We start from the raw sequence: 24,989 nt of genomic DNA on the forward strand, positions 1-24,989 counted from the left end.
CAGCTCTGCAACAGCAGTCAGGACAAAGGAGCTGGGATCACTGAGAGGAAACAACAGCACGCCAAACATTCACTCCGTGCCTCGTTCAGTACTTCTTCTTCGACTTTATGTTACTGGATTACTTTCTTAAGCACTCAGGGGACGGAGACAGAGGAGAACAGCTTTCCTTGGCAAAGGCAGGCAGTTTCTCACACTCTGCTGTTTTCCGTGGCTCATCCAGCAAATCGCACGCCAAGCCTAAACAAACAGCAAGGAACGAGTCCATCCAAGAGAGGCTGACTGCAGCAGATTTCACAAGCCCTTGTGCTGGCAGCCAAGCTCTGGGCTGTGAGCGGGTAGGAAGCGCCCCACGCCGGGGAGACAGCAGTGCTGAGACTCTTGGTGCAACCAGCAACCCGTGCAAGGCTCTTCCTTCTTGCCAGCTCCCCCTCATCCGCCTAAGCGAGGGGGGGGGGGGGGGCAGTGAGCATTATTTGACTTTTGGCATTAACCAGGGCTTGCAGACTTTTGGACTCGGTCACAGTCCAGCAACATGGATGGGCTCCCAGTTTTTCTGCGTGCTTAGCAGCGTTGTCTCTCGCGTCGCCTCGCGTCCCCCACCACCCCGGTGACGCGCACCACCGCCAGGGGGCGCAGCCTCCCCGCCTTCTGCCGCGGAGTGCCGCACCGCGCACGCACGCCGCCTTCCTCCCGCCTTCCGCCACGTGAGCCGGGCGTCTCTCCGCTCCCTCCCCCGTCACGTGGTGAAGGCCCGCGCGGCGCTTACAGGAAGTGCGCTGTCGCGAGACCGGAAGCGGCGCGGACTTCCGGCGCGGCTCTCAAGATGTCGATCGAGATCGAATCCTCCGAGTGAGTGCGTGGCGGCGGCGCGGGGCCGGGACGGGGACGGGGGCGGGGTGGTCGGGCCGTGCCGTGCCGTGCTTCGGAGCGGTGTCGGGGGGGGAGGTGGCCGCTGGGATCCCCTCACCGCTGCGGGGCGGGGCGTGGCCTTGCTGTGAGCCGGGCTGTACTCCGCAGTGTGATCCGGCTGATCATGCAGTACCTGAAGGAGAACAGCCTGCACCGGGCCCTCGCCACCCTTCAGGAAGAGACGACCGTGTCCCTCAACACCGTGGACAGCATTGAGAGCTTCGTGGCCGACATCAATAGCGGGCACTGGGACACGGTGCTGCAGGCCATACAGTCGCTGAAGCTGCCCGACAAGACCCTCATCGACCTCTACGAGCAGGTGGGCAGCACGAGCAGCGTGTGGCTTTCTCTAGGCCTCTTCTGTTTTGCACGTGTTCTCTTATAGAACCTCTTATCGGCTCTTCTGAGCTGGAAAGGTCTCACTGGCACCGAGTCCAACCTCAGGCTCCACGCAGAATCACAGAATGGTCAAGGTTGGAAGGGACCTCGAGGATGATGAACCACCAACCTCCACATTAATACCAGCCCAGGCTGCCCAGGGCCCCATCCAACCTGGCCTTGAACACCTTCAGGGACAGGGCATCCACAGCCTCTCTGGGCAGCTGTTTCAGCACCTCACCACTCTCACAGTAAAGAACTTAGAACACAAAGAACCACCTAAAAACCAAACTTTGCATCTGAGCATTGTGAGGATGCTCCTTTAGTTCCAGCAGCTTGTGGCTTTGCCTACTGGGGAGCCCGTTCCATGCTCACTGACCTCTGGTGAAGAAAGTTTTCCTGACCCCCAACTCTGCCCTCCCTCATGATTCATCTTCGCTGATGCAGATGCTAATCCCTTGTTGCAGGTTGTGCTGGAGCTGATTGAGCTCCGGGAGCTGGGTGCTGCCAGGTCTCTCCTCAGGCAGACAGATCCCATGATCATGCTGAAGCAGACTCAGCCAGAGCGGTACATTCACCTTGAAAACCTTCTGGCCAGATCTTACTTTGATCCTCGTGAGGTAGGTTATGCTCTTCTCGGGTACTCTGCAATGTTAAGCTGTCTTGCTCGACTCCTAGCATTAGTCCAAATTGTTAAAGGCTTACAGCATATTTTCATTTACATTCTGGCAGTAAAAACATGCAGGTTCACAGTTTCAGGTGTTTTATGAAGTGTATAGAACTGATGTGTAATTCTTGATCACAGGGCAGCAGAACAGCGATATGCTTTGCTGGTGCAAGTCCAGGATTTGTTCTGCTGTCCTGCCACAGGGTGATGCTGTGTTCCTCATTTGATACCTCCCTTATCTTACAGATGCGAGAGAAAATGTTTTGTAAATGAAACCGATGTTGCACAGTAATAATAGTAGTAGGAAGGAATGATCTCTGATTGTATAAATCTGATGTTCTTAGTGAAAGCAAACCTTAAGTGTTTGAAGGTCTGGAAATAAAGACAAGGGTTGTTTTCAAGTGCCTGCTAGAAAATGAAAACGTATTCAGTTTGGAGCAATGAAATTTTGTCTGAAAAAATAGTTAGGAGGAATCACTTCATAGAGATGACTTCTCTTTAGGCATATCCTGATGGAAGCAGCAAAGAAAAGCGGAGAGCTGCTATTGCACAAGCTTTAGCTGGAGAGGTCAGCGTGGTACCTCCATCTCGTCTTATGGCATTGCTGGGGCAGGTAACTGGAAAAAAAATCACTGTGTCAGTTTCTGTAGATCTTTGTCTTATAAAATGAAATACGATATAGTTCATCTTTCAACTCCATGGAAACAGAACTTAAGTGTTGCATGTTTACATGTACGGTAGTTAAAAATGGTCTTTTCTCCAAAGATTTGGTAAGTTGCAGCAAATGTTAGCCCTCTGAATCTATCTAGTAGGTTTCTCCTCATAAATACCCAATGTATAGAGATTATTTTCAAAATGAGCATTACAACACACTGTTTTTGCAGTTGTACTTAAGATACTTTCTGATTCTCAAATTATGCTTGTTTATATAAACAATTTTTCATGTATTTTGTTGTTTAGTGGCTTATCTCATAACTTGTTATACTTACAAGCTTAAAAAGTATCTTGCCATAATTAACATGGCCTGACTTTTGAATTTAATATAAGCTGTTTTAGGCAGACTCATCACACTCTGTACATACTGTGTCTTGCATACCAAAGGGAGAATGAAAAGGGGGGGACATCAGGACATTCATGCTATTCCTTTCTTATTGTGGTTATAATCTAGGAAGCATAATCTAAATCTTGTTTGCTCTTGAGTTGAACTCACTGTTTGTTTTTTTTTTTTTTTTAAAAAAAAAAGCTTTGAGGAGGAAGGTATTTACTAACTGATAAAGTGGATGTATTGTTTTCAATTCCTGAAAAGGCACTGAAGTGGCAACAGCATCAGGGCCTGCTCCCTCCTGGGATGACAATTGACTTGTTCAGAGGCAAAGCCGCTGTGAAAGATGTAGAAGAAGAAAAGTTCCCCACACAGCTGAGCAGACATATTAAGGTGATTTTTGTTTACATTGTGTATCTATTACCATGCTCGTTCCTTCCTATGCTTTATGTTAGGAGCTACAGATTCTCCGAATTTGTCTGTTCTTTATTGCAAGTAATCTCTCTCTCTTTCCATCTCTCCTTGTCCTCTGTGCCTTCTTTCATCAAAGAAACAAATGCTTTCCTTAGGAAAGCCTGAAATAAGGTGCCTTAACAAGATTAGTTGCTCACAGGACTTGTGAATGTGGTTGAAGCACTTAATGTTTCTTTGACTTCACCGCAAAGAATCTTTAGGAATTGATTTCCTTAGTCCTCTTCCTTTTTTCTGGATAGAAATACTACCATTTTAAGCTAATATGTGTGCACAGCATTTCTGAGAAACACTGAAGTTTTGATTGTGGACTTGTCACATAATGTAATCAGTATCTGTTTTGTCTATTTCGTAAGAATCTAGCCACATAGATTCCAAAAGGGAAAGAAAACTGTGCTGTAATGACACTGTGGTCCTGCAGCACTCATACTATGGAACAAGCAGTTTTCTTATGTGAAGGTCTTTGAAATTTACCTAACAATCCTGTGCAGTAAGAAATTTCAGTTCAGTGTAGTAGCTCTACTAGTTTTCACAGTGATCAGAAGATACAGTTTTTCAGAAGTGTGATTTTGTGAAATTTATTTCTTGTGTTCAGGGGCAGTTTGGTAATGCTGCATTAGAATTTGTTTCGTTTTCCAGTACTTATCTTGGATTTATGTATTAACTAGTGAAAACATTTTATTATACTTATTTGCCATCATCACTTATATTTCTTTTTCTACCAAAAACCAAAAAAAATATCAAACTCTCTGTGAAAATTTTCCTAGAGAAGCAATGATTCCAAGTGATGTAACTTGCAACACATCAAGATTTCTGGAATCTGCTGATATTTACTGAGTACTGGGAAGGTATTTGTTAACACTTACAGTTCACTGAAGAAAAGCTAACCAAAATTACTGCTTCTGTTAGTATGAAGTGCTTAGCTTAAGCACTTAGCAGATACTACCAAGTAATATATGTATACAAAAAAACCTTATGCCTTAATATCAGATATGTGACTGCATATCTCTAGAAACATTGGAAGTTTTTTCTTTTAATGTGAATTGCTTCTTTTCATTTAGGTTGCTTATTAGGCTTAATTTTTGTTCTTCTATAAAACAGTTTGGGCAGAAGTCCCATGTGGAGTGTGCTCGGTTTTCACCTGACGGTCAGTATCTGGTCACTGGCTCTGTGGATGGTTTCATTGAAGTATGGAACTTCACTACTGGGAAGATTCGGAAGGTATGTTTGTTCTGTGGACAGCTTATTAGCTGGAGCAGGTAGCCTGTATGCTTTTGTTGGCTTCTGTGAGGCTGTGAAGGGTGCCTGCTTGGTGCTTTGTGTTGGTCTGGAATCCTGACATTGATTAAATTCTCCCTTATCGCCAACTTCCTTCTGTGATGACACTTTTTTTCCCCTTTCCAGGTATTTGTTGTTGCCTCTAAAATGGTGACAACAGCATTTTCTGGTCTTTATAAGTCTGTGAGGTTTGATGATAAGCTATAAAATGTAGCTGAAGTTGAAGCTATTAGCACGTAATAAAGTGCTAATAGTTATCAGCGTAAAATTATATTTTGTTTAATTTGCTGTTGATTGGTGGATCTTCTGCTTTCATTTAGGATCTGAAATACCAGGCACAAGATAATTTTATGATGATGGACGATGCAGTGTTGTGCATGTGCTTCAGCAGAGATACAGAAATGCTAGCGACTGGAGCACAAGATGGAAAGATCAAGGTAGGAGTCCTTCCTGAAGTACTTTCTCAGGGGTGGTGACCTGAAAGATTCATTTGTCATGGTGAAATAATGTTGCAGTTAACGCATGAATACAGAGGCAGTTTAGCATGACCCCGGAACAGATACATATTGGCTCTGATGTATCAGCTTCGCTGATCTCAGTACAAAGTAACCCCTTTTGTTTCCTTTGTTCTTTCCTTTGCAGGTGTGGAAAATCCAGAGCGGTCAGTGCCTGCGGAGATTTGAACGAGCCCACAGTAAAGGTGTTACATGCCTGAGTTTTTCTAAGGACAGCAGCCAAATTCTTAGTGCTTCTTTTGATCAGACAATCAGGTAAAATGAGAAAACGTGAGTTATAATGCAGGAAAAAATAGTGTTCACGTTAATTGCTAAACTTTGATTTGTAGAGTTTTAATGCTAATAGGAGAGCTGACTTCTGGGGGTTGGAGAGGTTCAGTTTGAAAGTCTGGTCTGCCACCGTGCTTAACAGCTTTATTCCAGCTGCAGGGACACAGTGCTTCCTTATCTCTGTTGCTGCTTAGATCAACGTTAAATATTTTATTTCCCATGAGATTCCCAACTTAAAAGACAGACGTGTCAACCTTCACAAGTAACATTTTCTGTAACAAACTTAGAGACAGTAAGAAGGACCCAAGTCTAATAGGACATAACATTTCTTGAAATGGCCTTGAACAACACAGTTGCAAACAATCACTGCCTTCAGTAAGTGATATGACAGTAGTTGATTCCATCCAGTATGTTTTTTTTCTTTTCCTGCAGCAGAACAATGGGCTCTTCTTTTTATTCTATCTATTATAAATTCTCTGCATTTTTAAGACTTTTGCTGCATCTTCTCTGCTTCTCCTGATAGTTGCTGAGTGCAGTAGAACTTTCCCAAGTTCATGTCCCTAGATCCATCCTCCTATTCCTCTTGGATCAAGAGACCTTTCCAAGGGGGAAACAAGTACAAGGACCCAAAGAATGTGTTTTATGGGCATCTATTGTTTCTCAGCATTCTGACAGGAAATACCAGAGATCTGGTGCTCTAAGTCAGCCAGGTTGATGCATTTGGAGAACTTTAAGGACAGGACTTCCCATGTGTTTCAGGAAGTGCTGTACAGCTAGCCCCTCCAGCGCTTTAGGCTGCTCACTTTTGATCTGAGTATCTCTTCAAGTGCATATAACATACAAAGACAGGCTGATAACTGGGTCTGATTGACTTGCAAAACAGAAAGCTGAAAGAGGTGCCTCGTTGGTTCATCTAGAACTTGTCATGGCACTAGACTTCTCTCAAAAGTACATGGCTCTTGGGAGGAACAAGTTCCAGAAAAGGAAATTCTGACAGTTTATAAGGAAACACTATTTTTTTTCCACTTGAAGTTAATACTTGGACTGTGGAGAGAGTTGGATAAGGTTGAGGAATTTCAACCCTTGAAGACTTTCTAACCAAAACTGGATGTGAGTGACCTGACTGGACTTGGAAGCTGTTGCACTGAGGAGAGCACTGGAGTGTGTGTTATGTCAGGTTCCTCCCAGTCTAAGTTATCCTGTGATTCTCTAACATATATGGCTCCTCCTCAGAAATCACTTGTTCCAACCCACTCAGCACTGGATTCTCAAACACATCCATCTCTTTTCTGTAGCAGAGGCCCTAAACTGGACATCATACCCCAGAGATGGCCTCACTTTTTCCATGTAGAAGGGAGCCCTGATCTTCAGACTGTGCCTTGCTTCGTGCATGCTGGTGTGTGGTTGGGTTCCCTGTTGCCACAGCCTTCTGCTGCCTTTCAGGGTCCTCTTCACAAGGACTGCCAGGTCCTCTTCTGAAGATTTCTGCAACCAGTTAGTTCTTGTTTGATTCTGAAGTGTGAGGTTGCACTTTGTGTTTAACAGTTCTCAACATTATAGTTTTTCACACCCCATCTGTCCATCTTGCCAAGGGTTCCAACTTTCTTATCTGTGCCTTTCTAAACTGAGTTACATGTGACTTGTGATATGAATTTGATTGATCCAGTGCCTAACAATTTCATATGATTATTTTTAATTGAATGGGATTACGTAACTTTTAGTAGCCTTAGCCTCTTGCTTGTGCTACAAACAGTAATGAATGTAAATGAAAATGAGGGTGCTGCTAGAGATCTGAAAGCAACTGCACAGAGAACAGGCATTACAAAATATCTCAGTGGGAGCTATTAGTCCATATAAGTCACAGTACAGATGACCCATAGCATAGGCAGGCAAATGATGAAGTTGCACAGCAAAAAAAAAAAAAAAGGGGGAGATAATGGGAAGAGATTTCAAATGAAAAATGCTGGTATAAAGAGAGAACTTTTCACAGAAAGGTTTTGGTTGATGCTCTTTTATTTTCTATGTGAGTGTCACACAGTCCTGGTGGAAGTGTGCAGTGAAAATTTCTATTCGTGGAGACTGTCTTAACTCAACTGGAAGAAGCCTTTCTCAAGGCCCTAAGCAAGCTGGTATCACTTAACAGTCAGCTTTACTGCAGGGAGTCTGTGGAACAAGAGACCCACAGAGGTCAATCCAAACTTGAATTATCAATGCTTCCTTTGGTGGCACAGTGAAGGGAAGACAGTGCTTACAGTGCTTACCCTTTTAAAGTTTTTGTTTGGCAGATTCATAATTTCTCTTTTGTAGTCTTGTCTTCTAAAATATATTACATACGAGTCCTTGAAGTTGAAAAGCAATGGCTTTTCTCAAAGGTTTTTACTGGAACACACAGCATCTTTGAAAGGGATTTGTGGTAAAAAAAAAAAAATACAGTTTGGAGATTTTTGGCACTTCTTCTTGCTACCTATCAAACGTAGCTCACATTTAAAATACTGTGGTGATTCAGACTACTTCAGTTGCTCACTCATATCTGACTTCTGTTGCATGACAGGATTCATGGCTTAAAATCTGGCAAAACTTTAAAAGAATTCCGTGGTCATTCCTCCTTCGTCAATGAAGCTACTTTTACCCAGGATGGTCACTATATTATCAGCGCGTCCTCTGATGGCACAGTGAAGGTAAGATAGTGCTCACCCTTCTTTAGTAGCACACCTTTGCTGTAAACTGCTGCAAATGAGAACTAGTAATGGTAATGCAGAGTCTGCTGCATTTTTTTCCACGTGTTTGTGAAAGAAGGACGTAAGTGCGTGGTTAGCTGCTGGTTTCTGCTTCTTCTGGAAGCAGAATTGGGTATGGTGCTTCTCTTCCTAACACATGGGGATTTCTCTGTCTGAAACAATGGCATTTTCTTGCTCACTGTGTTGGACACCTGTTTATTTCTTGATGCTTAGGAGTTGTTTGCTGTATGAGCTGGATAGCCTCATATTAATTACACTGATGGCAGAAATGATAGGTTTGGCTATATATATAATATAGAAGCAGCTTGGTGCAGTGCAGTTGTGGGGGTAAGGAGACAGAGATGGTTTGTAGATGGGGGTGGAGGGAAGGAGAGTGTGATGGATCTTGTTTGTATTCAGAGAAGCCTTAATTTTGAATTTGTCCTATTTGCCAGACTGCCCCAATAGTGTGAACAGCATAAGGAGACTCTGTCTTCCATTTTGGTTATAGTAGCATGTAAACTATATATGTATTCCACAGCTGGTGAGTTAAATTTCATTGTAAATGTTAAATAAGCAGTTTTACTTCCTGTTTCTGAATGGCAGGAAAAGCCTGCTTTAGTATATGAAGCAACTCCAAGGTGGAACATCACTTACTGTGGTATCAGAGAGGCTTTGCTTTTTCACCATCTTCATGTCTGTCTTGTGTAGGAAGGCTGCATGTGCAGAGGTCACACGTATATTTACAGGTGCTAGCTAAAACCAGGAAGCAAGTGTGGACTTGCTTATAAGGACAGACTCCTTAAAGAAAGGGATCCAGGCTGAATTTGGGCAGTAGAAATTCACTTTCAGGTCAGTCATAGTGAAACTTTTCATGGTGTCCACACTTGAAAATAATTCTTATTGTTTTACAGGATGCATCTATCCCTAGTTCCCTTCAGTAGCATTAAAAAGACTGAATCTAGTACCTCGAGTCAGCTCCAAAAAGCAATTTTTGTTTACTTTTTTTAAAGGTAATTAATTTTGTTTTTCATGCTAGGTCTGGAATGTGAAGACGACAGAGTGCTCAAACACCTTCAAGTCTCTTGGCAGCACAGCAGGGACAGACATTACTGTCAACAGTGTCATTCTGCTGCCTAAAAACCCAGAACACTTTGTTGTTTGCAACAGATCAAATACAGTTGTCATTATGAACATGCAGGGTCAGGTATGTGATCTTAGTGGTGTCCTTTCAAGTCTTTCAGTCATTTTAGGAATGTCAGCATCCTGTGTAGGGTTTGAGCCTGATTTCTCCAATTCAGTTTCATGGCAAACTGCTCCGGACGCAGTTAGCGGAATATCTTGGCTTGAAGGAAGTGGTTACTGATATGGAGAGAGATGTTTTCTAAATAGACCTAGTACTATCTAAATGTTTTTACCTTGAAAATGGTAATTGTGTGCCCCAGTCTAATCTTGTGCAATGTTTTTGGGGGGTGTCTTTACAGATTGTAAGAAGTTTTAGCTCTGGTAAGAGAGAAGGTGGTGACTTTGTCTGCTGTGCGCTCTCTCCTCGTGGTGAATGGATCTACTGTGTTGGTGAAGACTTTGTGCTCTACTGCTTTAGCACAGTGACTGGCAAGCTGGAGAGGACACTGACAGTAAGTCTGTAGCTTGAGCCTATGTGGAGTTGATGATCTAAATGCTTGTTACCTGTGAGGTCTGCCAGAGGTTTTGTACCAATTAGTCTTTCCCTTCTAGCATCCACAACTAGTAGCAACTGCATTCCAGAGTGCTTGACTCCAGAATGTGCTGAGGCTTTGGGTTTTTTTTTTTTTTTTTTTTTTTGGAACATTTTTTATTTTAGTAGTTCTGAAAATGTTTCCCCCTGGGACAAGAATTAATTGGTTGAAACTGTTAACTAGAGCAAATGTTAACCTGGGCTCTAGCTTGTAGAGAATCTGTCCAAGTTGCTAGAGTTAAAGCTGTCAGGCTTAAATTTGTCTTGAATTACACCAAACAGAGGTGCCAACTTTGAATGTCAGCATGTAATGGGGAACGTTTCTGTGTAGTGGATTTCAGTGGGTAGGAGATGAAATTGTTCTCCCAACAAAAATGTAATCGCTGTGTCACAAAAGCTGGAATTTAACGTTGAGGTTCTATTTTTTTGCTTTTATTGTATGCACAAACTATCCTGACCCTCAATCCAGTTTTCCTCTACTCTCTAGTTTGAAAATATCTGGCTTGAGTTAATGCTAAAGAAAGGCTCCTGAAGCTTCTTTTCTGCTTATTCTCTAGGTTCACGAAAAAGATGTCATTGGCATTGCTCATCACCCTCACCAGAACCTGATTGCCACTTACAGTGAAGATGGCCTTCTCAAGCTCTGGAAGCCATAACCTGATTTTGCAATAAGCTATGAAGCGTGCCTGTTGTTTGCAGGGTGTTGATGTTTGTGCTTTTGCAAGGTCTAAATGCACAGAGCATGATAGTTGCTCAATTTTAGTTCAGTTTTACAGACAATAACATTTCAGTTTCTTGGTCAAAAATTAGCTACATTTTTGCTAGATATAGCATCAGTTGATTTGAAATACTTCTTTTTTTACCAGATTAGCCATAGCAACTTCTGTGTGAATGATTGCTCTGTCTCCGGAAGTGTGTACTCGTGTGCTCTTCATACAAGTGAATGAGCTAGGAATTAAACATACAACAGGTTACCAGAATAAAGAAGAGTGCTTTCAGTAAATGATATGGGGATAAGAAGGCTTTAAATGATATGGGGATAAGAAGGCTTCCTACTTTCCACTGCTGAAATGAAGGCAGTTTTCCTGGGATATAGATAAAACTACTCTGTCCTCTGCTTGAAGACAGAAGCTTTTGTAGTCCAATGTGTTTTGCAGTGTTTCATTTTCATTATTCATAGACACATAGCTTCCTCGGAATGAAACTACTTTTCTTCCCAGTTTCATAGGCCGTCCCTTTATAAAACTGCCTAACATGGCAGTGAAATGTATTTTGGTTCCTATTTTGTATTTGTCATTTGTTTTCATTTGCTTCCATCTAGAGGGAATTACCTGGGTATATACTGTCTTCAGACCAGCTTTAACTGAAACAGGCCTCGGGATCAGTATTTTAAAACAGGCCTGTTTTACACAGACCAAGTCCCCAGTGCACTGATGTTGCACATACATTAATACCTTGAATTTCAACTTACTTCCTCTTTTTAAAAGGGCATGGCATACTCAAGTGGGCCTATTTAATGGTAACAGTGATACTTAGGTCTCACACTAAGGTAGAATAATCCCAGGCTCTTCCATTTGGAACAGATGATTGTTTGAGATGTTGGCTAGTGCAAACCATTACGAATGTTCACCAGAATCTTATAAAATCTGACAACAGCTCTTATAGGATGCAGCTAAAGTAAATGTTTTCTATGTAATGATTGGACAAATGCATGTAGATCTGAATCTGCTGCACTTCCTGTTTTAATTTCTTGCAGAATGCTTTCTTTCAAACAGTGATAAGTTTTTGTGACTTAATAAATGAGTTCCAAGTTAATCTCACAGTCTTTCTCAGCTCATGGGCATGACCCTAGTGCAAGTACTGACTGTCAGCCAAGGACTAACCTGTTGGCACTGACCCATGTGTGTGATTGGTATAAAGAGACGTAAAATAATTTTAGCATAATTTCTCATACAGCACTGCTTGTTCACTGCAAATCTAGATTTAGTTCTATGTTAGCTGTAATGTTTTATTTCCTAAACTGTTTTTTACTCCCTTAGATAATAGCAATAAAGTTATTTTTTAGATAGCAAAAGGTGATTTTTTTTTTTTCTGCCTGAAAATACACTGGTGTATTGGAAACATCTGACAATATCTTTATCATCTGACTTGTTGCTGACTTCCCTTTTGGGTTACACGGAACTGCTAATCCTCAAATGATTCAATGGTATCTTACACTGTTCTTTGAAAGAAAAGTTGTTGAATCAAATAGAACTGCCTGAATGTTTAAAGATTTTAAGTATGTTTTCAGAGGAAATCTGGCCTTTCTTATGTTTTTTATTGAGAAGTTTTACAGCTTATTGCCTCCACTACCCAGAAGCAGGAAATAGTACATACTAATACTTGTGAAAGGACCGTGGCATGACTTACCTCCTTGGCTGTGGCTACAGTATGTACAATTACTGACATGGGGCATGAAAGTATAATGGTAATCTTGAAAATACTCCTAATTGTTTTTTAGTGTAATCTTGGAAGAGATTTTATCTCTGGAGAATTAGGCAGGTGTTACGTGGTTTTTATCTGAATATAAGATTTCAGCAAGACAATCTTGAATGCTTTCATTAGCATTAAAGAAAGCATTGTTCGTTCTTCACCCATGGACCTTACTTTTGTTCTTGAGTTATTTTATTTAGAATTAGGTAGTTCTGTGATACATAGGTGAGTGCAGTGTTTTTGGCACTCGGGGTACTATCAAATTAAGTTTCATAGGTCAATTCAGAATTGCTAAATCATAGTGGTTCAATCTTCCTGAAGTGGAGATAAGGAATTTCAGCCTTGCCTGGGTGGAAAAAGCTGCCTGTCCACACGTACTTACAGAATATATGGGGAAGAGCTGCTGTGTCTCAGCAAAGAATAAGCAAGCTTGGGTTCCTTCAGAGTTCTGCAAGTGTGGATGTAACTTTTCTCTAATGTGATTGGGTTTGTCTAAGTGACATATGAATCTGTACTTATCTACCAGGTACAATCCTGTGTTGGTGCCACTGCCTGCTTGCCTGCTGCAGAGAATAATCAGTCCATCCCTGACTTTTTAGTAAGGCATAGCTTAGCTGAGAACTGAAAAGTTGTTCACTTCTGTAAAAAAAACTTTCTCAGAAGAAAAATATCCTTTATGAATGACTTAAGCAGCAGCTAAATTCTTAATTTAGAGGAACCAAATAATCTTCAGAGGTGGCTGCTGGCCTCTGTGAATCAGAGGATTCTGAACAATGAACTTGGGTGAGCTGGCCTGACTGTGATTCTGAGCAGCTTGATAACAACTGTGTTCAGTCTGAGATAAGGGGAGACAAAAAAAAAAAAAAACCACTTTGCAGAAACTTAAAGGAAAGATGATGGTAAAAATCAGTGATGGGGTACTGCGTTTTCTTCTTTGCCTACTGTCTGTATAATTTAAGGAGTCCTTTTTAAGCACAATTAATTCAGCTCCAGTTCCTGTTGATGGAACTGTTAACTGGATAGTTGTAAATAGACCCTGTGACCTGAATCATGGCAGCTATAAAAGACAGGGCAAGAGAACTCAGATTTGAATGTCCAGGGGGAATAGTGTAGGCTCAGGTGAACCACAAGAAGAATGGCTGTATGCAGGGTTTCACAACTAGAAAAGGCATAGTTGGCATGCTTCAGCTCCCTGTGGAGCCAGATACAAGGAGATGGATGTGGTTGAAGTGAAGACAGCATAGTAATTTGCCTGGAACAGGCTGCCCACAAAAGCTCTGGTTGCCTCCATGCTGGGCAACATGACCTAGTGGGTGGCAACCAGCCTGTGGCAGGGGCATTGGAACTGGATGGGCTTTCAGTTCCCTTTCAACTCAAATTCATAGTTCTGTGATTCTATGATCACCTTCTTGTGAATCAAGGTAAGCCTGGCTGGTTAGTAGCATCATGGGTCCTCTTTTTGCCCTGCTTGAAGACAGGACTGCTTTCTTCCAGTCTCTGGGGATTTCTCCCATTTGCCATGATCAGTGAAACGTGACTGTATGGCCTTGCAGTCACAGCTGGCAACTCCTTCAGTTGTGCATGCATCTCATCAGAGCACGGGGACGTATGTACACATAACATTTACATACTCACATAATTAAGTTTACTCAAATCTTTGCAAATTTACCCTCTTCTACTGAGGGTTCATCTGCCTTTGCTATGCATAGTCACTCCTGATCTCCAGGACCTGGGCATTCCTGAAGGTAGGCATTGCTAGTAAAGACTGAAGTGAAGGGTGGCATTCGGTAGTCAGTCTTCTTAATGTCCAATTCAGGAACCTCCTAATTTTATTATGCTTTGCAGTGGTATCCTCTATTTGAGAACTATAGTACCTCTCTCTTAAGAAAATATGGAACCAGGCATTTCCTTTTGGTTTTGGAAAAGCGGAACTCTTTGAAAGGGTAGATAACAGCAGGAAAAAGGGGAATGGTTTGAAGATGAGGGAGGGAAGATTTCAGTTGGATATCAGGGAGAAGTTCTTTACAGAGAGAGTGATGAGGTGCTGGAATGGCTGCCCAGAGAGGTTGTGGATGGACATGTCCATCCCTGGAGGTGTTCAAGGCCAGGTTGGATGGGGCCCTGGGCAGCCTGGGCTGGTTATTAATGTGGAGGTTGGTGGCCCTGCATGTGGCAGGGGGGTTGGAGATTCATGATCCTCGAGGTCCCTTCCAATCCTGGCCATTCTGTGATTCTGTGTGCTTACATCATTCCTGCACTGTGCCTAACTAATACTTGGAGTGCCAGCCAGTAGCAAAATGCCTTCCCTGGTGAAGCTGCCTATGAAAAACATACAGGGCAAGTTCCTTGCTTATCCTTGGGCACGCTGGGATCATGTGGTTTACCTGTGAGCTGAGCAAATTTCCTACAGCGCTGCTGGACAGCAGGTAGACAAAACATGGGGAAGAGAGGACAGTTACGGTCTCTCCTTTATGAAGTTAAACAGGCAGGAACAAGAATAATTGCAGATTGCTAAAAAATGCTTCAGGGGCAATTCTCAGTTTAACAGAATAAGGTTGTAAGAGTGGAGGTACGCTAGATTCCTGGCGAAAAAACTCAGTCCTCTACCTGCCTGATGCACAGTGGAAAGAATCACCGTAATGGACTATAAACTTGACTATAAACTTGAATTTGGTGTTCTCAAATCTTAAACACTGCCAAGATGATTGTAAATGTCAACTCAGTTGATCAGAAGCTGTATAACTGCAGGTAGTCATGGAAGCAGCTATTCTGTGCTGCTCTGTCGTCAGTTTTCTCAGTTGTCTATCCTACATAAATGGAAGTAGACAGAAAAAAATTGTCCTGTTTCATTTTTTTGACAGTGTTTTGCTGCTTGCTATAAATATATTGTGCTTACTGGAAGAAGCCAGGACAAAATAGACAGGGAGCTGTTGGAGAGGGTCCAGAGGAGAGCCACAAAGATGACCAGGGGACTGGAGTACCTCCCCTATGAGGACAGGCTGAGGGAGCTGGGCTTGTTCAGCCTGGAGAAGAGAAGGCTGCGGGGTGACCTCATTGCAGCCTTCCGAACCTAAAGGGAGCCTACAAACAGGAGGGGAATCAACTCTTGGAAAGGGCAGATAAGGGGAAGTTCTTTATGGAGAGAGTGGTGAGGTGCTGGAACAGCTGCCCAGAGAGGCTGTGGATGCCCCGTCCATCCCTGAAGGTGTTCAAGGCCAGGTTGGATGGGGCTCTGGGCAGCCTGGGCTGGTATTAATGTGGAGGTTGGTGGCCCTGCATGTGGCAGGGGGTTGGAGATTCGTGATCCTTGAGGTCCCTTCCAACCCTGGTCATTCTGTGTGATTCTGTATGTGAAGCCTCACTGTTTACTCAGTATCATGTGTGAAACTCTAAGGGTTGGGTCCTTCATGCTGGTTCTTGCTTTCACTTGACAGTGTTTTTTGGAGAATCCTTGCACCTAGTGTATTTCTTTGCCTCCATAGAACCTTCATTTTTCTTCATAGTGTATGTTTCTGGTCTAGCATTAGGTGGGAAGGTTGGTGGCCCTGCATGTGGCAGGGGGGTTGGAGATTCATGATCCTTGAGGTCCCTTCCAACCCTTGCAATTCTGTGATTCTGTTTCCTACCACCAGAATGACCTTATGTTTCACTCAGTAAAATGAGCTGAGGACTGCTGGATCTCCTCTGTACCACCTTTGGTTTGTGGCTTTGTAGTCAGATGCTGTGACTGCTTGCTGTCCCATAATCATGAGTAGTGTTCCAGGAGAACAATGCATGTCTGAGGCCTGTACCATGGCTCTCCTATCTGGGGTGCAGAGGCTGGTGATTGCCCTGCAGTTGCAGATCAGTTTAGGTAGTCTTGTCACTGTGCTACTGCCAGACCTGACTGAGGCTCTCAGAGCTCTAGGCAAGCAGGCTTCCGCCTTCCTCAGTCTGATCTGCTGAGAATTGAGGACAGGAATGTTCCTGCAGCAGCAGGTAGTCCAAGGAGATAGCCAAAAAGTGTTTAGTGAGGGACACACCAACACTCGTGTGTTCATGCAGTCTGTGTAAAATATGCTCTTTGGTAGCAGGGGACCAATGGGCTCACCCTGCTATTATTTCCTAGCTTTCATTCCCTTGAGGCAGACAGCCAGAAACAGATGTCTGCCTTCATGATGTCTGTCTGTAGTAGAAGGAAGTGGGGTGTTCCATTCTTCCTCACAACCCTATAAATGAGAAGTGTTTGTGGAGAGGGAATGTGGCCTCTGCTAGTCTAAAGCTGGTTTCAAGATTAAGTATTTTAACCAGTGGTACTTCTGCTGCCCTTCCTGCAGCAGCAGCAGGACCTTTTCCTGGGCTGCTCTGCCAAGGCTTATGGAAGCACTCAGAAGCTAGACCTAGTCTCATTCTCTACACTAGCAGAGGTGTCCTCACAGAGCAGAAATTGGCCACCACAATCTTGAAAATCAATCAAGATCAGTAGCATTACATCCACTGCATCAGTGCTGCTGATCTACACTTCTCCAAGAATAAGAACTTGTGCAATATTTTGATACAGTTCACAGCCATGTGAAGCAAGACAGCCTACTGTCATGCTCAAGATACTGCACTGACATGACAGTCCTTAGGTGTTTTGGTGGTGACTGATGCAAGGGAAGAAACTAAATGAGGATGGTTGCTGAACTGACACTGATCGGTACATGATAATGTACCAACTATAACAAAAAGTAAGTCTTCTTCATGAGCTGCTTCCAATAATACAACAAACACACCAGCCCTGTAACAGCCATTTTGTGAAGGAAGAACAGTTCACTACAACTCTTCAGCATGGTATGAAAAGTGTAAGCTGCATCCTGAACCAGATGGTAGGAGACTACCATGCTGGAGGTTACATCTGGACCTGTCCTCTCAGCATATTTTATGAAAGAAGTTTTTTTACTAGGATTTTTCTGTGAATAGCTGCCTAAAATGAGGGGTGTTAAATCTTTAAACCAACAGCTGCTCTAAGAAAAGAGGCAATGAACAATTTTGTAATTATATTGGAAATACTTCATCTACATAATTAGAACATTCATACAGAAATTTTCAACAGTCAGCTTAAAATAATGCACACAATACATTAGATTCAGAACATCCTAGATGTGTCAGTTGGGATACATGCTGACAATAAATTTCTTTCTCCTGCAGGCTTGCATGTGCCCACCAGTAGGGTGAGTAGTGCTCTCCATGACATACCACTGTAGGGTATCTAATTTCAGAATTAAGGGCAAAGTAAAGCTTCGCATGCTGGCAGGCTATCCCCAAACAGCACATGTGCTGATAATGCCTGGAGTTTTTCACTCATGCATGGTAGCAAAGAAACCCCCCCTGCAGTAGCCAAACAACCACTGGCTCTAAACCCAGTACTGTGCAGAACATCAGCAAAAAAGCAGTCAGCAATGACCTGAACGAAGTTTCACATTTAGCTCCAAGGCCATAGCAGAGCTGGCAAAAAACCTGTTTGACCTTAGGAGCAGAAACTTGAGAACTCATAGGTCATGTGACTTTAATGGGTTTACAAAAACTGACCACATCCCCATTAGCTTCATGTATTATGTGGCTGTGTTAAGCCAATCCCTACTGGACAAACACCAGTGCAAGCCCCAAACATTAACATGTTATCCTAACTGGTACACAGCTTAGTAACTATGTCTTACCATGACTTATATGCACTTGTGCATACTTTAGAGTATAAGACCTAGAATACACAAAAAGATCACCACAGCAGCTTAGTCTAAGCCTCAGCAATTGCACACATACAGGAATTACAAGGCTTGAAAGAAAAGACTAGCAGGTGAGGGAGCTGTCTTGTATCATCAGGCAGAGGTGAAGTGTGCTCAGTTTAATTTGAGCTTGCGTCCTGGAGCTTTACACAAGTTGGAGAGTCAGTTTCATTAGTTTATTTTTTTCCTTTATGCTTTTTAGATAAAACAACTATGGCTGGTTATAACAACGAATAGCAAGAAGTGACAGTGAACTGCCTGTAGTCTTTCACTCATCCACTAACACATACAAAACAAGCATCACAAGTTACTGACGGCCCTTCTATGATGTCTGACACTGAACACCACCTCTAGGATGGTGGTCATCGTCTTCATAGACTTCCCCATTATAGATATGTTTTCTTTTTTGAGATGGATCAAAGTCCACTAAGTTCACTTGCTCCATTTCCTCAGTTTCTTCTATTTCCTGTCTTGCAGGAAGCAGTTTTTCAAGTAACAACAGCTTATCTGAGGAAAGGAAGCCACTCTCTGGGAAGTTCACCTGAAATCATCAAGAGATGGAATTGAGTATACCTGAACTTACCTTTTTCCATTAAATTATAGGTCAAATTATCTGCTGAAGCCAGCTTTATCATCACAGCTGACTTAAGCCCAGTGCTTAAGAAATATCTGACATCAGAGATTTGAATCTCCTCTAGCACAAAGAGCTTCCCTCCACAGCTCCCAGCATCAGCTTTTTTCCAGAGAATAAGTAAGCTTCTGGATGGAAGTCAGATGCTGAACTGTGTGCTCTGGAATTAAGTTGACACACTTACCCTGAACTCTATGATGAGACGTCCTTTCTCATATGGTCTGCGATAAATTGGCATGCCTTCATTTAAAACACACTTAATAGCTCCATGTTTGACAACCTGGCCTAAAAATAAAAAGCAAAGAAGGAACATAGGATAGGTAGGAAGGAGATCTAGTTTCAACTCCCTTCAGTATTTATGTAGCTTTCTACACTGTATAGAGACAACTACACTGATAGCAGCAGTCTGACAGGGACTTCATGCCTGCTGACATCCAAGAAGGAAAGCCAGTGGACATCCACATCACGCTCTCGTAACCTTCTTATGCTTCTCAAGGAAGCACACTTACAAGTATGCTAAGTGCTCCATCAGTTCCATGGCTGAAAAAGCAGTTTTTAGAGATCTATGGCCTTCAAGTGTCCATGAAGGAAGTTACTACATCACATAAAGAGATCACTACTGCTGACTGCTATCCAAAAATCGCTTCTTGTTTCAAGGCTGGTACTGCAAAGACTAGGAAGAAAAAGCCTGGTACTGACGTACACTCCTTGTACAACAAGAAGAGGGACTGCTTCTGCTTTTTAAGTTTACAGCTTACCTATGCTTGGACTTTTAGCAGAATGCAAGGAAGCACTTACCAGGATGGGAGGTAATAACAATAGTCCTATTATCCAGAGTCACAATAGGCTTCTGAAAGCCACACAGTGCTTCAACCAGTTGTATGTCCATAGACAGAAGAAGGTCTTCATCGCGTCTAGGGTAGAACCAATCAAAAACAGTGACAGAGAAGGGGAAACAATGAAAGGATCAATCCCACCACCATTAGCTAATTTACTAAGGAAAATAATTTTAATAGAGAGAAGTCTGGACAATTAGTCTTGAGTATTAAAGCAACAGCTCAAGGAAGCATCAAGGAACAGTATCCATACTGAGAGCTGTTATTAACTATTTAAAACACACACATTTATTAAAAAGAAACAGATGCACTAAGGCTCAGCTGTACTCAATTCTAGGAGAGATTTTCTCTCTCAGCATAAGAACCACACCTGGGACAGTTAACTACTAACATTAATATCCTTGGGTGCATCATCCAGCTCTACACCTTTCTCTTGTACTCAACTTCTGAAGACCTGATACTAGGGAAACGTAAGCAGGTTGTGCCCACTCTGGGTTTGGTGAAGGATCAAGAACAAACCACAAAATATCTGGACGTTTTGATTGTTTTAGTTTCCTATTTTGACTTCAGGAAGGCAGTGCAAGTGACGTCTGCATGCACTGCATGTCTAAGGGCTAAGAAATCTTCAAGCCCATTAAAAGAACTTAGTTATTTCACTCACCCTATTTTAAAGGTCTCTGGAATGAGACTTGCCTGAAAAGTTAATTTTAGACTGTGAAGGGAGAAGAAGAACACTCCAGTTGTCCCAGAAGCAGCATGACCTCAGCACAACACTAGATGACCACTAATATCAAGTGTTACCTAAGGACACTGAAGGCAGTGGGAAGGAAGATGGACAAAAATAAGCAAGCAGAGTTATAAATTCAAGATCCAGGTAGCCATGCAGGCAGCTTGTTCAAGCTGTCCCTCTAGCATAACTGACTGAGCACGTGATTTCACTAGAAGAAAAATTAGCTAATCATATCCAGAGTGAACAGAACTGATTCTTAACCTGTGAGCACAGCATCCAGCACCACAGAGGACAGTCATGCAGACCAGCTGTTGGTTTCCTACAAATCTTTACTCATCATTCCTATCCACAAGTACAATGCCAACTGCGGACATTAAAGAGATAAATGTCCTCCTACATCCACTGGCTCCTTCCTTAATGCTCTAAACAGAAGCAGTAAAACACCTAGTCCAACACAAGACGTCTATTTAAGATGACCAGCACTGCTCAAGTCTAAAGGTACTGGACAGGCTCATTCCATAAACTGTAACTTGAAACAAACACATTTGCAACACCAAAGCAGTACTAATAGGTTAACAAAATACTTCAGACATGTTCAATGCTTCTTAGACACTTTGTGTTCAGGCAGAAATAAAATCACTTAGGTGGGAAAAGTGGGGGAAACTGCTTTTGGTTAGAAAGGTGTATGCTACACTCAAGAAGCTTGTTACAGACAGGATTCCTGAAGAAAAATGAAAATACTGACACTTCATTTTTGTGCCTTGGAGTCAAGTGGGCAATAAACAGCTGCCTACGCTAAACCATGATCTTTTAATGTAAAGGAGTGAACTATCCTAGAAAAAACAAAGAAATTTTCAGATATTCCACTGCCAAAGCTCACTCAAAAATACCTGGTGCTGTTAGAATACAGACTGTTTTCACTGAAAACAGGATTTCTGCACACATCAGTACTCATGGTTGACTTCTAGCCACACGATCCTATCTACTCATCTTCTCATGAAAAAGTCCTTTGTAACCATGGAAGCATGTGAACAAGTACCTCAAAACTTAACATCAAGGACTTACAAAATTCTTACCTTGTAAATACAGAGTGGTCTTTTTGATCCAAGACAATAATAATATCCCCTGGTTCTAGTCCTGGCTCTTGGTCCCCTTCACCATGGAATGTTATTTTCTGACCATCCTTCATTCCTATTGAAGAAAAAAAAAACTTTCATTTTTTTAAAAAACAAAAAGCAGCAGCAAGAAATACTTTTAGAGGCATAAGACAGTATCAGAAGGTAACTGAATCTTGAAATTCAAGATATCAGGAACTTCCTCCCCTGAAGCCTTGCTCCCTCTCCCTCAAATCAACTCACAATTCCATCAGATGTTAATGCTGCCAAACTGGGATACAGCTCAAAACCATTAAGCTTAACCAAAGCTCGGAACTGCTACTTGTCAAGATAAAAATCTTCAAGGGCATCAATCTGAGTATGACAAGAAAACGAACACTGCACACAAAACTCATTCTGAGAAGCAATGACTTAACCTTAAGTTTTAGAACTATATGAGGCAGAGACATATGAAACTTGATTTCAGCAACTACACAGTCCAAGAATTACTTTACCTAGGACTTTATCTGTCAAGTAAGAAACCCACTTCACCTGCACAGAAACCAGTGTATGTATCCACCGTATTCTAGCTGCCTCATGCTAACTCAGTTTTTTCAACTATGGAAAGAGCAAAAGAAGAGCAGCTTTTCTACGTCATCTCCTTCTAAAAAATTTAATGCTTTCTCCACTAAAAACAAACCCGGGCATTATGTACTGTGTGATTTACATGTAAACAAAATAGTTTCAGAAAATAATCAGTAGCAAATCTGTACAAAGCAAATCCGCTTGCTAGTGTAGTTTGTCTTAAAAGCTGCATTCCTTCCAAGATTCCTCCATCCAACTTCTGGAAATCCCCAAAGGAAAAAGTATTTGTCACACTAAACACACTGCATTCTCCCACCACTGTGAGGGGTTCGCATATTGAATTACATTTTGCTAGGCAAAGATCAACTATGCTGAGCAGCACTGTAGGGGTTGCACTGTAAACAGTTCTAAGCATTACAGGCTTAGCACCATCTTTGCACCCAATTAATGTAGCAGACCTGGTTCCCCTTCACACTGAAGCACAGTAGAAGTGATCGGAGTCTGCATAGTTTCCCTGTGCACAGAAAACTCATCACTCGTTGGCTCAGCTTTCCCAATACATTTACCTGATCACAACCTGCACTTACAGAATGGCAGTAGGTAAAAATAATCCACTGCTTACAATCCTGCATGTTTGCCTATTTGTTCTCGGCTATCTGCACAAAAAAATTAACACAGAGTAAACCTTCCCTAAAAAACAGGTCTACTTTTGAGGACAGCAACAGGCTACTTCACTGTGTGTTTTCAACGCTGCCACTCACCAAGTGGACGCTATCTATTTGTTAGTGCTTTAGAACTGCAAAGGCAGTGGTCAGTAAAACCAAGATTAGCCTCGCATCTTACCAAGACACCTCACCTTTGTCAATATGCACTTCCAGAATCTTCTTCTCTCTAACGATTTTCCTGCCATTGCAGCTCTTGCAGCGGTCCTTAGGGCTGATGCGCTCTCCATGCCCCTGGCACTCCATGCACACAGACTGCATCTGCTGCACCATGCCTGGCCCAATCTGGTGAATTCTGATTTGCATGCCTGTCCCTCTGCAGTTTGGGCAGCATTCTACTGCACCCTTCTTACCACCACGACCTGAAGAGAGAATTGGAGATGGGTAACTGCATTTTCTTGGTGCTTCTGGCAACGCATAACTTAATTCTGCATCTTTGGAGAGAAAGAACTATAATTTATGTCCCACAGTTACCTTCGCATTTATCACAGATAACATTCTTCTGCAGCGCAAGTTTCCTTGTTGCACCATTGTACATATCTTCTAAACTTACTGATAACTGGTGGACCACATTTTTGCCTGTGAAAGAAAGCATTTAACTTAAGTTTGTAAGCCTGGACTCAAAGTCAGTCTGAGTTTTCCATACCACGATGAAACAAGCTTCTGTAAGCTTTAACATCTTGTTTCAACATAGTTCTCTGATCACTTGTATTAGTCAGTTTCCCAGCTGTGCTGTAGTTAGGTAAAGGTTCTAAAGGCATTAACGCTTCTATTAGGAGAAATCTGACTTACCTCTGAGAGAACGCAGAGTGTACACAACAAAAACGTGAAAGGCTACATTTAAGTTCTAGATTCAAAATTTCTGTTTTAACTGCAATTCTGCCACAAGGAAGTGGGAGGCACAATCTAAAGCCAGTTAGGTGTTTTCCCCTCTCGTGAGGGGACTTCTGGAAACTAAACTGAGCAACTGTGAGCAACTACAATCAGGAATTAGTTACAATTTCAGGAACAAAGGAACCAGCTTAGGGAAGTACAGCAAGTTTCAGCTTACTAAGAATACTCTGATACAGACCTTTAAATTCTCTTAGGAAGAGAAGCGCCGCGGCCAGTGCTGCTTTTAAGCAGTTTAATATCAGCCTTTCCTTGCGCTATCTCTAGACTTTAACTTTTGAGCAGCACTTCAACCGGACTGAGCAAAGCTGTGGCGAACTGCATACCACAGCAAGGCTTCCCAGAGCCAAAGCAACTCGGCTATCTTATTCAGATACAGCCGCTCACAATGGAAGACCAGCTTCCATTTCGCTATCGCGGCATCTTTCTTAGCACTCATTTCAAGGCTCGTTACCCCCACGTTTCCCTCACAACACAAAGCACGGCAGAGCGCACGCTGGGGCTGGGACAGCGCTTCGCTCCATCCCCACAGATCGGATTGCTGGGGTCGGGGAAGCTCACAAAGCCGCACACCGCCACAAAGCACGGCTCTCGGTGGTGAGCAGCACCGCTCCGAGCCTCTCACAGCCCGCCGGCAGCGCAGCCGCCCGTACCTCGCCTCTCCCTCTGCATCCTCCCGCCGCCTCCGAAGAACATGTCAAAGATATCCATGGGAGACCCGAAACCGCTGCCCGAGCCGCCCTCCTTGATGGCTTGCTCTCCGCCCTTGTCGTACAGATCCCTCTTCTTCGGGTCGGACAGCACCTCGTACGCCTGCGAGATCTGTTTGAACTGCACAAGAGACACAGCGGACACAAAGCGCCTCAGCGACCCGCGTTCCCGCCTTCCCGCCTCACGCGTTCTCCCCTCACGCGTTCCCGCCTCCCGCCCGCCGCGCACCTTCTCGCCCTCGTTGGGGTTCTTATCGGGGTGATATTTCAGCGCCAGCTTGCGGTACGCCTTCTTCAGCTCCTCAGCCGAGGCGCTGGGGCTGACCCCCAGCACGTCGTAATATGTAGTCTCCTTCACCATGGTAGCGGCGGTGGGCAGCTCCGCACAGCTCCCGCTCTCTGCAGGACTCTGCCGCGCCGCTCTCTGCTCCCGACTTTTCTGGAAAGTTCGGAGCCGGTCCCGTGTTGAGACTATTGAGACGGCGCCGCCCCGCCCCGGAACTCGGTTCGAGTGGGGAGTCAGCCAATAGCAGAAGGAGGCGGAGCGAGGCGAGCCAATCAGCGCCGCCAGCCTCGGCCCCGCCCTCCATCCGGCCGTCCCCTCAGCCAG

At 43.2% G+C, this 24,989-nt stretch overlaps 2 protein-coding genes across 3 annotated transcripts; one reads left to right on the top strand and one right to left on the bottom strand.

Annotated features, from left to right (window-relative positions):
• The first annotated feature begins 738 nt into the window (after positions 1 to 738).
• SMU1 (SMU1 DNA replication regulator and spliceosomal factor) lies at positions 739 to 12,619 on the top strand. Its single transcript, XM_031609565.2, has 12 exons — positions 739 to 849; positions 1,018 to 1,228; positions 1,755 to 1,907; positions 2,457 to 2,567; positions 3,261 to 3,389; positions 4,569 to 4,688; positions 5,066 to 5,182; positions 5,388 to 5,515; positions 8,082 to 8,208; positions 9,287 to 9,454; positions 9,732 to 9,884; positions 10,522 to 12,619. The coding sequence occupies exons 1-12, from the start codon at positions 824 to 826 to the stop codon at positions 10,618 to 10,620; spliced, it is 1,542 nt and encodes a 513-aa protein (XP_031465425.1). The 5' UTR covers positions 739 to 823; the 3' UTR covers positions 10,621 to 12,619.
• On the bottom strand, positions 2,145 to 24,850 carry DNAJA1 (DnaJ heat shock protein family (Hsp40) member A1). Of its 2 annotated transcripts, none has more exons than XM_031609564.2 (8): positions 24,609 to 24,849; positions 24,323 to 24,500; positions 23,253 to 23,357; positions 22,913 to 23,140; positions 21,454 to 21,568; positions 19,610 to 19,725; positions 18,996 to 19,096; positions 2,145 to 2,571 (listed from the first exon to the last, which is right to left on the bottom strand). In XM_031609564.2, the coding sequence occupies exons 1-8, from the start codon at positions 24,738 to 24,740 to the stop codon at positions 2,548 to 2,550; spliced, it is 999 nt and encodes a 332-aa protein (XP_031465424.1). In that variant the 5' UTR covers positions 24,741 to 24,849; the 3' UTR covers positions 2,145 to 2,547. The 2 variants fall into 2 exon arrangements, with proteins under 2 accessions (XP_031465424.1, XP_031465423.1); XM_031609563.2 differs by lacking the exon at positions 2,145 to 2,571 and adding an exon at positions 17,441 to 18,721 and having other exon boundaries at positions 24,609 to 24,850.
• Between the last annotated feature and the right edge of the window lie 139 nt (positions 24,851 to 24,989).

This window comes from Phasianus colchicus, chromosome Z (assembly GCF_987193195.1).
Source record: "Phasianus colchicus chromosome Z, bPhaCol1.hap1.1, whole genome shotgun sequence".
NCBI lineage: Eukaryota > Metazoa > Chordata > Aves > Galliformes > Phasianidae > Phasianus > Phasianus colchicus.